The sequence below is a fragment of the Mesoplodon mirus genome, assembly GCF_964341445.2.
Source record: "Mesoplodon mirus genome assembly, chromosome: 1".
NCBI classification, from domain to species: domain Eukaryota; kingdom Metazoa; phylum Chordata; class Mammalia; order Artiodactyla; family Ziphiidae; genus Mesoplodon; species Mesoplodon mirus.
In genome coordinates, this window is record NC_138976.1 from 79,550,543 (window position 1) to 79,564,228 (window position 13,686).

The 13,686-nt window shown below is 38.2% G+C and overlaps 1 protein-coding gene across 1 annotated transcript in view; it reads right to left on the reverse strand.

The window, feature by feature from the left end:
- CEMIP2 (cell migration inducing hyaluronidase 2) overlaps positions 1-13,686 on the reverse strand; it is an 83,477-nt gene that overhangs the window by 22,294 nt on the left and 47,497 nt on the right. The window contains exons 13-16 of the mRNA XM_082615570.1: positions 7,364-7,495; positions 5,878-5,913; positions 4,002-4,157; positions 1,538-1,715 (exon numbers count right to left, since the gene is read on the reverse strand). Coding sequence (XP_082471696.1) covers positions 1,538-1,715; positions 4,002-4,157; positions 5,878-5,913; positions 7,364-7,495 — 502 coding nt within the window. The remainder of the gene's footprint in view (positions 1-1,537; positions 1,716-4,001; positions 4,158-5,877; positions 5,914-7,363; positions 7,496-13,686) is intronic.

A 13,686-nucleotide genomic window follows, 5' to 3' on the forward strand; every position in this document is an offset into this window, starting at 1 on the left:
TCGAACACATAGTACACAGCTACAAAGCAGGCTGCAGGTTACATGCTTTATAATCTTTAGCTGCTTCTTATTAGTGGTAAGTTACTAATGTTATTCAAGCCATGCAGATACACCTTTACAATGCTTTTATTGGGAAGTTTTAAAATCAGCTGAACATCTAAATGATAAGCAGCTCAATGGAAAATCAATGGAAAATCAGTGATGTGTGGGACAAGTGGCTCTAAATTCTTAGTTCTAGGCTCTTTTCTCTTTTTCCTTATACCTCCTATGGTTAAATCTAAAAGAAGTCTAGGGCATATTGTCCCCCTTTTTAGGAATAACAAATATGACAGAGCATTCCCTCTATGAATGGTTTCAGAGCATTGCCACCTTAGAGAATTCCAGGCTGATGAAACACTAAACCTAAACAGCATGGACTCTCTTAGGCTGTTAGAACTCTAGAACTCTGCAACAAATGAAACATCTAAAAACTGTTTTTTCAGTATGACCATGTCAGTGATCACCAAATTCTGTGCATGGGGTGAGCCATGTGGGCAGTAAGCAAACATCTAACCTCTACACTGGAGAGGTAATCCAAGAACCACCTTATTTATTTACGTGGGACCCTATCCACAGTGTAGCTCTTCTTCTTCCCCTGGAGTTATGTGGCCTAGAAGAGAACCAGTCAACCAAGCTGACAACCCAGTCTGCACGTGTGCCTCTGTTCCATGCCTCAGCTATTCACGAAAACCAGATATAGACTTTGGTAAACTATCTTAAGTTCTCTTTAAACTGGGCAACCACTGAGTTTGCCTGTGGATGTGAATGAGAGAACTATGAGCCACTTTCCAATTGTGGCTGCCTGTGGCAGCAGAAAGCAATACGGTCTGAGACTCAATCTCTACACCACTGTCATCTTAGAAGTGGAAAGATGGGGAGAGGCTGGGAGTATATAATCAGATTGTCCTGTGTATTAATGGTAAAGAGGGTACTGACAAAACTACTAAGAAAACTATTTCTGTGGCCTACGGCATTGTAAACAATTATTTCTAAGTCTTCTTTGCAATCTTCATAAAAACCTTCCAATAGTTCATATAAGAAATAACCTAATTTGTTTCATATCACACCACTATTCCTCTTCTTTCCCAATCTTTTATCCTCTAGTTCCCCAGAAGAATAGACCCCAGAAAAGTAAAATACCAGGTAAAACCCAAATCTCTTCATGGATTATTATACTGAATTTCACCAAATTATATGTCCTCTTGTTCCTATGAAATTCTACAATTCCCATCCCTGTGTCATCACTTTAAGTCATTTTCCCTTTGAAGATATCAACAGAATATCAGAAATACCCCAGGTCACATGGGACGACTTCTGTTCTCACCTTGAACTCAGCAGGACAGAGTACATGGAATTAGGAGTTGCTCTTGCATAGATTTCTCCTCCCAATCATAAAAACTCAGTACGAACCCTTCGTTTGTGTTTTCATCTTTGGAAATGTGCCATCCCTCCTCTTCCCACCATACTCACTGTGTAGGAACCATGAGAACATACTTACATGTGGACCAAACTTCACAAGGGAGATGTTATTCCTGGGGGTTATCTGCCAAGAATTCTTCATGAGGAAGCCAATAGCACTGGTATGCCTATCTGGAGTTGGCACATATTGTTTGAAAGTGCACCTGGTGACATGAATGGGCCCATCATAGATCTGAAAGCCTCTAATTGGGAATGTCCTGTTGAAATACAAGATTTTGTTTAATGCATATGGGCCCATCCCTTTAACAGCACTTCACTTGCGTACTTGTTTTATAAATACTGTTGAATATCCCATATACACTAAGCACAATTCTAGGATACAGTGGTAACCAAGCAAGATCTCCAATCAAATGAAACCTACACTGTAGTGAGAAAGGCAAACAGAAAAACAATGGACAATTTCAGATAATAAGTGCTTGAAGAAAGTAAAGACATAGTAATACAATAGACTGGGTAGAAGAGAGATGCTATTTTGGATAGAATGGAGGCTTGTCTGAAAAGGTGACTTGGCTTCCTTGAATCAACTCAGTTGAGATCTTTTCTTTGATAACGCATATACTTTAGCTTTAGTTCCCAAATCTCTAGCATAAGAACAAAAGACAAATCTGTGCTTAAACAGAGAGAACCTCCTTTCAAGCCACTAAATGACAGTAGTAAGGAGAAATGATATACTTAAAAGTACAAAAGTGTAAGTCTGCAAGGCTTACTATGTCAAAGGGGATGGCTAGATTGAGAAATTCGTTTTATTCATTTTACTCCTTTCTGTTCCAACACAAACTCCTTAACCTACTAATCATATATTATTAACCAAAATTAATGTACAAAACCCATAATATTCTGGATCCCTTAGGTTTTTCCCCTATTACGTTCTTAATGGCATTGCAGAGGACCTCTATAGCAACAAATTAGTTTACAACTTGGTGGTGTTTTACAATAAAAACATAGATGCTAGCAAGCAAATCAAATAGCCTACTTAAAAATCTATGCCTCTTGATGTTTTTCCAAGGATACATTACAAAACAGTCCTCTGCCATAGAAAAGGTTGTAAACATACAGTAAAATAAAAACTGGATCCATTGAGCAACTAGGAATCTTCATTTCGAAAACTCCTCCTTGGCAAAGAAGCAATAGCATTTCGAAATAAAACTAAAGGCCAGTGTAAAATAAAAATAATGGAATTGAATTGGCCACCATTTTTACTGCAGCCCATACCCAACTAAAACAGCCTTTTTTCTTAATTTACATATTAGAAGAGGCAGCTTTAGCCTAATTGTAAAGAGCAGAGCACTGAAGCCAAAGTAACAGGGTTCGAGTCCCATCTTAGCTATTTTTACTAAGTTACTCACTTAAAAAGCAGGATGATGACAGCACCTACCTCACTGGGCTTTGCAAGGATTAACTGAATAATAAAGTACTTTAGAACAGGGCCTGATACATCATAAGCATTTAATAAATGTTTGCCATTAAAAATCCATGAAGTTCCTTTCCTAGTGGCTTCCACGGTCTAACAGGAGTTCTACACATAGCGTAGCATATAGTAAAGATGTTCAATATTTCCCCAAAACAAACACAGGCGAGAGGAGCCAAGCATAGGCTGCCCTTTGCCAGAAGCTAGTTAAGCCCTTCAGCCAACACTCATTACCTGTCCCCCAAAGCCAACTATCTGTTTGCCCCATCCCCCTGACCTGTCCTAGCCCAATATCCAGACACAGGGTATAGCTTTAAGGGAATTGATGTTTGATAAATTCTGACATTAGCTCCAACGTAAGGCCTTTAGAACACTAGTTTTTCTCTACCTGGTTTTCTTACGAGTAAAATGACAACTCCAAACTGTATCTCAGAACTGAGGTACAGATTAATTAGGTAATAGTTCCCTAAAAGTCCTGAAGAATCTTTCTAGTAGTAAGTACTATTTTAATGACTGTGATTAGTTTGGCAGAAAACATGCCAAAAGTCTACCCCCATACCCTTTCAACATCTGAAACATTGTTAATTATACAGCTATGGTTAGGTTTTGAGTCAGCTTTGGCATCTATCACCTCATTTTCTAGGACTCTTTTCAATAGGTAATTTCCTTTTTCCAGTGGCTATTTCTGAAAACTAACATCACATATTGAGGGAAAACTGACTCAATGTCCATAGTTTATGGTTTGGCAATTTTCTCAAGAAAGAAAAAAAAAAAGATTACCAGCTTATATAAGGCCTTATACAGGAAGGATAAACAAGATAGGTTCCTTCATTATAAAATTGATAATGAAATCTATAAAGTGTTTAATAGTTAATGCTCCAGAATTCCAGAGCATACTACACACGATAGTAATAGCAATAATAACAACAAGAATAATAGTTTTAATAATAATAAGATGGGAAAAGTGTCACAGTGGGAACCAATCGATACAGGATTATTACAGAAACTTTTTTAAGGGGGTTAGGTTTTCATTTATCGTTTAAATTTAACACTCCTCTGATAAAGCAATGCTTACCTGTTCCTGGGTAACGTCCGAGGCTTCTGGTCTATTCCTCCAGTGCCTACATACTTGTTCTGACCACCCTGAAATCCGTAATTCCTGCTCTCCCCAATAAAGAGAGATTCAGATACCTCTTGGCTGGAACCTTCATCACTTGGGAAGCTTCCGTCACTGTTAAAATGAGAATAATCATTAACCACACATCACTAGGAAATTTAAATTGAGCCTCAAATGAAGGCAAGCTATAACTTTAAAAACCTAAAAATTTTCAAAGTAGCCAGTAGCTTTTTCTGATACATATTAGTGAGTTATTAAAAGGTGCCTCAAAATTGAACATACCTCTTATAAATTAATATGTGCTTGGCAAATTAGATTTAAACAAATGAGATTTAATTTACATTAACAACTAATTATTTCAGTCCCAAGCAACAATACTGCAAATGAGGAGAATAAACTTGCCTTGGACAATAATTAGAGGACAAGCATGTTTAAGACAGCAATGAGAATAACTGCTATTTGGAGAAAAATATATAACATAAAAAGTTTAGTTCTAAAAGACCACTGTGAAATTAGACCAACTTCTAAGAAAGAAAATATTTAATCTGCTCCCAACTTTTACTCCCTTCCTCTTTTTTTATCTTTATTTTATTTTTTTTGCTTTATAACAAATTTAATCAGTTATACATATACATATGTTCCCATATCCCCTCCCTTTTGCATCTCCCTCCCACCCTCCCTATCCCACCCCTCCAGGCGGTCACAAAGCACCGAGCTGATCTCCCTGTGCTATGCGGCTGCTTCCCACTAGCTATCTACCTTACGTTTGGTAGTGTATATATGTCCATGCCGCTCTTTCACTTTGTCACAGCTTACCCCTCCCCCTCCCCATATCCTCAAGTCCATTCTCTAGTAGGTCTGTGTCTTTATTCCTGTCTTACCCCTATGTTCTTCATGACATTTTTTTTTCTTAAATTCCATATTTATGTGTCAGCATACAGTATTTGTCTTTCTCTTTCTGACTTACTTCACTCTGTATGACAGGCTCTAGGTCCATCCACCTCATTACAAATAGCTCAATTTCATTTCTTTTTATGGCTGAGTAATATTCCATTGTATATATGTGCCACATCTTCTTTACCCATTCATCCGATGATGGACACTTAGGTTGTTTCCATTTCCGGGCTATTGTAAATAGGGCTGCTATGAACATTTTGGTACATGTCTCTTTTTTTTTTTTTTTTTTTTTTTCTTTTTGCTGTACGCGGGCCTCTCACCGCTGTGGCCTCTCCCGTTGCGGAGCACAGGCTCCGGACGCACAGGCCCAGCGGCCATGGCTCACGGGCCCAGCCGCTCCGCGGCATATGGGATCCTCCCAGACCGGGGCACGAACCCGTATCCCCTGCATCGGCAGGCGGACTCTCAACCACTGCGCCACCAGGGAGGCCCTACATGTCTCTTTTTGAATTATGGTTTTCTCAGGGTATATGCCCAGTAGTGGGATTGCTGGGTCGTATGGTAGTTCTATTTGTAGTTTTTTAAGGAACCTCCATACCGTTCTCCATAGTGGCTGTACCAATTCCCTTCCTCTTTATTCCCCTACTTTTTTAAGATCTTTAATCTAAAGCTCAAGTGTTTTCTTTTAAGCAAAAAATATGGTGGGCCTACCCTTCTGTGTAATTCCAGCTAGATTCATCTCCTACTTTGGTATAAATTCAATTAATCAATAAAAATGTATTTTTGGCCCTCAAGTGGCATCAGGAAGTGAGTGCTAATTTTTTTAATGTTAATAAATGATATAACATTCCTGTGTTATCAAAAAATATATATCAAGGTTATTTTACCTTACAGCTTTAAAATAATCAGATAAGTATTTTTAAAAGTAATTACAAACCTGGCAAAGGTCAGTCCTATTCCATTATCTGAAAATCTATAAGAAAAAAGAGAATGAGGGAACATTTTAATTTATCACATCATATAAGAAGAGGTAATTCTCTCAAAATATTTAATTGTCATAAAATCCAGGAAGTTCCAGTAATGTTTACTGTCCAAGACTACACAAAAATTTCACTTTCCAATAATGAAGAGCATAGCCTCTACAGTGAAGGCAACTGGTTCCAATCTCAGCTTTGCCAATTACTAGCTGTGTGACCTTGGACAAGTTATTCAACCTGTTTGCCCCTCAGTTTTCTCACCTAAAGGTTGAAATAATAATATAAGCTTCCTCATAGGATACTTGAAAGCATTAAAATGTTAATTAGGGTCAACTATTTAGAACAGTGTCTGGCACAGAGTAAGCAGCAGGTATTAGCTATAATTATAATTTTTATCATTATACTTGGTCCCCATATCTGTGGGTTCTGCACCCACAGATTCAACCAACTGTGGATCAGAAATATTTTTTAAAAAATTCTGGAAAATTCCAAAAAGCAAAACTTACATTTGTCCAGTGCTGGCAACTATTTACATAGCGTTTACATTGCATTTACAACTATTTAGATAGCATTTACATTGTCTTGGATATAATAGGTTATAGAGATGATTTAAAGTATACAGGAGGATGTGTGTAGGTTATACGCAAATACTATGCCGTTTTACATAAGGAAGTTGAGCATCAGGATTTTGGTACCCGTAGGGAGTCCTGGAACCAATCCCCCAAGGATACCAAGGAATGACTAATTTTTAACAATTAGATCATGGTATTCTCTTCAAAACTTTTCAACATTAATACCCAAGCTATTTCTACAGATTGTATACAATATCCTTTTTTTTTGCATGATAAAAGTCAGAGATGATGGTAAAATGCCAAGCAGCTAATGTCAGTACCAGCCAGAAAAAAACATGTTTCTAGACTCCTGAACACCAAATCTTACCTCAACATACATCAGACTTCTCCTAAAATTATACAAATGGAAAAGAAGTGAGATGCTTACTGCTTCAAGTCATGTTAAGACATAAGTCAACAGACTTATTAAGGGAGAATTCAAAACTTTTGTTTTGAATGGCAGTGGAAGAGCATCAGGAAACTGAGTTTCCAAAAGGAAGGAAAAAAATGCAGGTAGTTTCAAAATCTTTATTTAGCTCTCTGACATAGACCATGTTTGTTACATAAAGTTAAAGTCCCAGTTTCTGTTTAATCTCATCAAAAATATCTCATGTCACCAGACAAGTTCAGTTCCAATAAAAGCAGCAGAATAAGACGATTCCAAACATTTGCAGTCAGTTAATGCTGGCATATTTCCTCAGAGCCTGTTCTATTAGTAATGATACTATGATTCCAGAAACCACCACTGTACTTTCAGTCTACTGGGTTTTTAAAAAACCCTTAAAAAATAAATACATTAGTGTCATCAGATAATAATTTCACAGAGAATACCCACGCTGAATTCTGAACGACAATGTCTCCCCCTCTGACCCAAGCTCCGTTATCATTATTTTTAAAAGCAATGAGCCTGTCAATTAAAGCAGCAACACGTGGCTTTTCAGGGTCTGCATCCTGATGAGGCCGAAACCTTGGGGTTAGGAGAAGGAAAAAAAAAAAAAAAAGGACTTTTAAAAAGAGTAATGAAAAGGCAATGTAAATAAGCTCTTTACGATTATAAGCTTAAGTGTCAAAAAGCAGTATTTAACTTTGAACAAAACAAAACTAAAAAAAACCTCCTTAAGATACAACTTAATTATTTGCATTTCAAATATTGAAAAAAATACAAATTTGCAGAGAACTACTTTCATATTTCATAGTTTATTTTTAATCAATTTATAGTATAAAAGGGACATTACAGAACACTCTAAGCACTGAAACCATTTGAAAAATAAACAGAAAAACCTCAGACCAGGAAATATAGTATGTTTCCACAAATTCGCAAGCTACATGATATTAATATAAACTTACTGAGTAAATTAATCATATATTTCAACATACATATATGTGAACCAGAGTATTATTTGAGTTGTGTGCTGGTGAAATGCTTTAGATAGAGAGAAAACTGGATTCAATATCTTTAAAAAGCCTAAATTTAAAATAGATTATATTTATGGAATATTACTCAGCCATAAAAGGAATGTAATTCTGCCATTTGCAACATGGATGGCCCTAAAGGGTATTCTACTTAGTGAAATAAGTCAGACAGAGAAAGACAAATATTCTATATTATCACTTACAAGTGTAACCTAAAAAATAAAACAAACAAATGAATATAACAAAACAGAAACAGACTCACAGACACAGAGAACAAACTAGTAGTTACCAGTGAGGAGAGAGTAGATGGGGGAGCAACATAAGGGTATGGGATTAAGACATACAAACTACTATGTATGAAATAAATAAGCAACAAGGATATATTATACAGCACAGGGAAATCTAGCTATTCTTTTATAATAATTTAAAAAGGAGTATAATCTATAAAAATATTGAATCACTATGTTGTACACCTGAAACTAATATTGTAAATCTACTATAATATAAAGAAAAAAAGTATCAGCACTTAAAAAAAGATTGTATCTCATTGACTTATTAATCATAAAGACTGAATGTTACTTTTGCTTTCTTGTCCCTGTAAAACATTTAGAAGGACCTTAATGAAAAGGCCAAAAAATATCGGTATCAAAAACTGTTAACCAGGGGCTTCCCTGGTGGCGCAGTGGTTGGAGTCCGCCTGACGATGCAGGGGACACGGGTTCGTGGCCCTGTCTGGGAAGATCCCACATGCCGCGGAGCGGCTCAGCCCATGAGCCATGGCTGCTGAGCCTGCGCGTCCGGAGCCTGTGCTCCGCAACGGGAGAGGCCACAACAGTGAGAGGCCCGCGTACAGCAAAACAAAAAACAAAAAACAAAAAACTATTAACCAGGAAGATTGGTTCAAGGTGGCAGAAGAGAAGGATGTGCGCTCACTCCCTCCTGTGAGAGCAACGGAATCACAACTAACTGCTGAACAATCAATGACAGAAAGACAATGGAACTCACCAAAAAAGATACCCCACGTCCAAAGACAAACGAGAGGCCACAATGAGACAGCAGGAGGGGCTCAATCACAAGAAAATCAAATCCTATAACTGCTGGGTGGTTGACTCAAAAACTGGAGTACACTTATACCACAGAAGTCCACCCACTGGAGTGAAGGTTCTGAGTCCCACGTCATGCTTCCCAAGCTGGGGGTCTGGCAACGGGAGGAGGAATTCCTAGAGAATCAGACTTTGAGGTCTAGCGAGATTTGACTACAGAACTTCGACAGGACTGGGAGAAACAGAGACTCCACTCGTGGCGGGCACACACAAAGTAGTGTGCACATCGGGACCCAGGAGAAGGAGCAGTGACCCCATAGGAGACTGAACCAGACCTACCTGCTAGGGTTGGAGGGTCTCCTGCAGAGGCAGGGGGTGGCTGTGGCTCACCGTGGGGACAAGGACACTGGCAGCAGAAGTTCTGGGAGGTACTCTTTGGCGTGAGCCCTCCCAGAGTCTGCCATTAGCCCCAGTAAAGTCCGGGTAGGGTTCAGTGTTGGGTCACCTCAGGCCAAACAATGAACAGGGAGGGAACCCAGCTCCACCCATCAGCAGACAAGCAGATTAAAGTTTTACTGAGCTCTGCCCACCAGAGCAACACCCAGCTCTACCCACCACCAGTCCCTCACATCAGGAAACTTGCACAAGCCTCTTAGATAGCCTCATCCACCAGAGGGCAGATAGCAGAAGCAAGAAGAGCTATAATTCTGCAGCCTGTGGAAGGAAAACCACATTAACAGAAACAGGGACGAAATGAAAAGGCAGAGGACTGTGTATCAGATGAAGGAAGAAGATAAAACCCCAGAAAACAACTAAATGAAGTGGAGATAGGCAACCTTCCAGAAAAAGAATTCAGGGCTTCCCTGGTGGTGCAGTGGTTGAGAGTCCACCTGCCGATGCAGGGGACATGGGTTCGTGCCCCGGTCCGGGAAGATCCCACATGCCGCGGAGTGGCTGGGCCTGGGAGCCATGGCCGCTGAGCCTGCGCATCCGGAGCCTGTGCTCCGCAACGGGAGAGGCCCCAACAGTGAGAGGCCCGTGTACTGGAACAAAAAAAAAAAAAAAAAAAAAAGGCAAAATAAAAAGAATTCAGAATAATGATAGTGAAGATGATCCAGGACCTTGGAAAAAGAATGGAGGTAAAGATAGAGAAGATGCAACAAATGTTTAACAAAGACCTAGAAGAATTAAAGAACAAACAACTAGAAGAATTAAAGAACAAACAAACAGAGATGAACAATACAATAACTGAAATGAAAAATACACTAGAAGGAATCAATAGCAGAATAACTGAGGCAGAAGAACGCATAAGTGACCTGGAAAACAGAATGGTGGAATTCACTGCCACAGAACAGAATAAACAAAAAAGAATGAAAAGAAATGAAGACAGCCTAAGAGACCTCTGGGACAACATTAAACGCAACAACATTCACATAATACGGGTCCCAACAGGGCAAGACAGTGAGAAAGGACGTGAGAAAATATTTGAAGAGATTATAGTTGAAAACTTCCCTAACATGGGAAATCAAATAGCCACCCAAGTCCAGGAAACGCAGAGAATCCCACGCAGGATAAACCCAAGGAGAAACACATTGAGACACATAGTAATCAAATTCACAAAAATTAAATACAAAGAAAAATAATTGAAAGCAACAAGGGAGAAACAACAAATAACATACAAGGGAACTCCCATAAGGTTAACAGCTCATTTCTCAGCAGAAACTCTACAAGTCAGAAGGGAGTGGCATGATACATTTAAAGTGATGAAAGGGAAGAAACTACAACCAAGATTACTCTACCCGGCGAGGATCTCATTCAGATTCGACGGAGAAATCAAAAGCTTTACAGACAAGCAAAAGCTAAGAGAATTCAGCAATACCAAACCAGCTCTACAACAAATGCTAAAGGAACTTCTCTAAGTGGGAAACACAAGAGAAGAAAAGGACCTACAAAAACAAACCCAAAACAATTAGGAAAATGCTAATAGGAACATACATATCGATAATTACCTTAAACGTGACTGGATTAAATGTTCCAACCAAAAGACATAGGCTCGCTGAATGGATACAAAAACAAGACCCATATATATGCTGTCTACAAGAGACCCACTTCAGACCTAGGGTCACATACAGACTGAAAGTGAGGGGATGGAGGAAGATATTCCATGCAAATGGAAATCAAAAGAAAGCTGGAGTAGCAATACTCATATCAGATAAAATAGATTTTAAAATAAAGAATGTTGGGGCCTCCCTGGTGGCGCAGTGGTTGAGAGTCCGCCTGCCGATGCAGGGGATACGGGTTCGTGCCCCGGTCCGGGAGGATCCCATATGCCACGGAGCAGCTGGGCCCGTGAGCCATGGCCGCTGAGCCTGGGCATCCGGAGCCTGTGCTCCGCAACGGGAGAGGCCACAACAGTGAGAGGCCCGCGTACCACAAAAAAAATAAATACATAAAATAAAATAAAATAAAATAAAATAAAATAAAATAAAGAATGTTACAAGAGACAAGGAAGGACACTACATAATGATCAAGGGATCAATCCAAGAAGAAGATATAACAATTATAAATATATATGCACCCAACATAGGAGCGCCTCAATACATAAGGCAACTGCTAACAGCTATAAAAGAGGAAATCGACAGTAACACAATAATAGTGGGGGACATTAACACCTCACTTACACCAATGGATGGATCATCCAAACAGAAAATTAATAAGGAGACAGAAGCTTTAAATGACACAATAGACCAGATAGATTTAATTGATATTTATAGGACATTCCATCCAAAAACAACAGATCACACTTTCAAGTGCACACGGAATGTTCTCCAGGATAGATCACACCTTGGGTCACAAATCAAGCCTCAGTAAATTTAAGAAAACTGAAATCATATCAAGCACCTTTTCTGACCACAACACTATGAGATTAGAAATCAATTACAGGGAAAAAAATGTAAAAAACACAAACACATGGAGGCTAAACAATACGTTACTAAATAACCAAGAGATCACTGAAGAAATCAAAGAGGAAATTTAAAAATGCCTATAGACAAACTACAATGAAAACACGATGATCCAAAACTTATGGAATGCAGAAAAAGCAGTTCTAAGAGCGATGTTTATAGCAATACAAGCCTACCTCAAGAAACAAGAAAAATCTCAAATAAACAATCTAACCTTACACCTAAAGGAACTAGAGAGAGAAGAACAAACAAAACCCAAAGTTTGTGGAAGGAAAGAAATCATAAAGATCAGAGCAGAAATAAATGAAATAGAAAAAAAGAAAACAATAGCAAGGATCAATAAAACTAGAACGTGGTTCTTTGAGAAGATAAACAAAATTGATAAAGCATTAGCCAGACTCATCAAGAAAAAGAGGGAGAGGGCTCAAGTTAAAAAGTTTAGAAATGAAAAAGGAGAAGTTACAACAGACATCACAGAAATACAAAGCATCCTAAGAGACTACTACAAGCAACTCTATGCCAATAAAATGGATAACCTGGAAGAAATGGACAAATTCTTAGAAAAGTATAACCTTCCAAGAATGAACCAGGAAGAAATAGAAAATATGAACAGACCAATCACAAGTAATGAAATTGAAACTGTGATTAAAAATCTTCCAAAAAAAAAAATCTTCCAACAAACAAAAGTCCAGGACCAGATGGCTTCTTCACAGGTGAATTCTATCAAACATTTAGAGAAGACATAACACCCATTCTTCTCAAACTCTTTCAAGAAATTGCAGAGGAAGGAACACTCCCAAACTCATTCTATGAGGCCACCATCACCCTGATACCAAAACCAGACAAAGATACTACAAGAAAAGAAAATGACAGACCAATATCACTGATGAATATAGATGCAAAAATCGTCAACAAAATACTAGCAAAGAGAATCCAATAACACATTAAAAGGATCATGCACCACGATCAACTGGGGTTTATCCCAGGGATGCGAGGATTCTTCAATATACGCAAATCAATCAATGTGATATACCATATTAACAAATTGAAGAATAAAAACCATATGATCATCTCAATAGATACAGAAAAAGCTTTTGACAAAATTCAGCACCCATTTATAATAAAAATTCTCCAGAAAGTGGGCATAGAGGGAACCTACCTCAACTAATAAAGGCCATATACGACAAACCCACGGCAAACATCATTCTCAATGGTGAAAAACTGAAAGCATCTCCTCTAAGATCAGGAACAAGACAAGGATGTCCACTCTCACCACTATTATTCAAAATAGCATGGTAATCAGAGAAGAAAAAGAAATAAAAGGAATATAATATGGAAAAGAAGAAGTAAAACTGTCACTGTTTGCAGATGACATGATACTATACATAGAGAATCCTAAAGATGCTAGCAGAAAACTACTAGAGCTAATCAATGAATTTGGTAAAGTAGCAGGATACAAAATTAATGCAGAAATCTCTTGCCTTCCTATACACTAATGATGAAAAATCTGAAAGAGAAATTAAGGAAACACTCCCATTTACCATTGCAACAAAAAGAATAAAATACCGAGGAATAAACCTACCTAGGGAGACAAAAGACCTGTATGCAGAAACTATAAGTCACTGATGAAAAAAATTAAAGACGATACAAACAGATGAAGAGATATACCATGTTCTTGGATTGGAAGAATCAATATTGTGAAAATGACTATACTACTCAAAGCAATCTACAGATTCAAT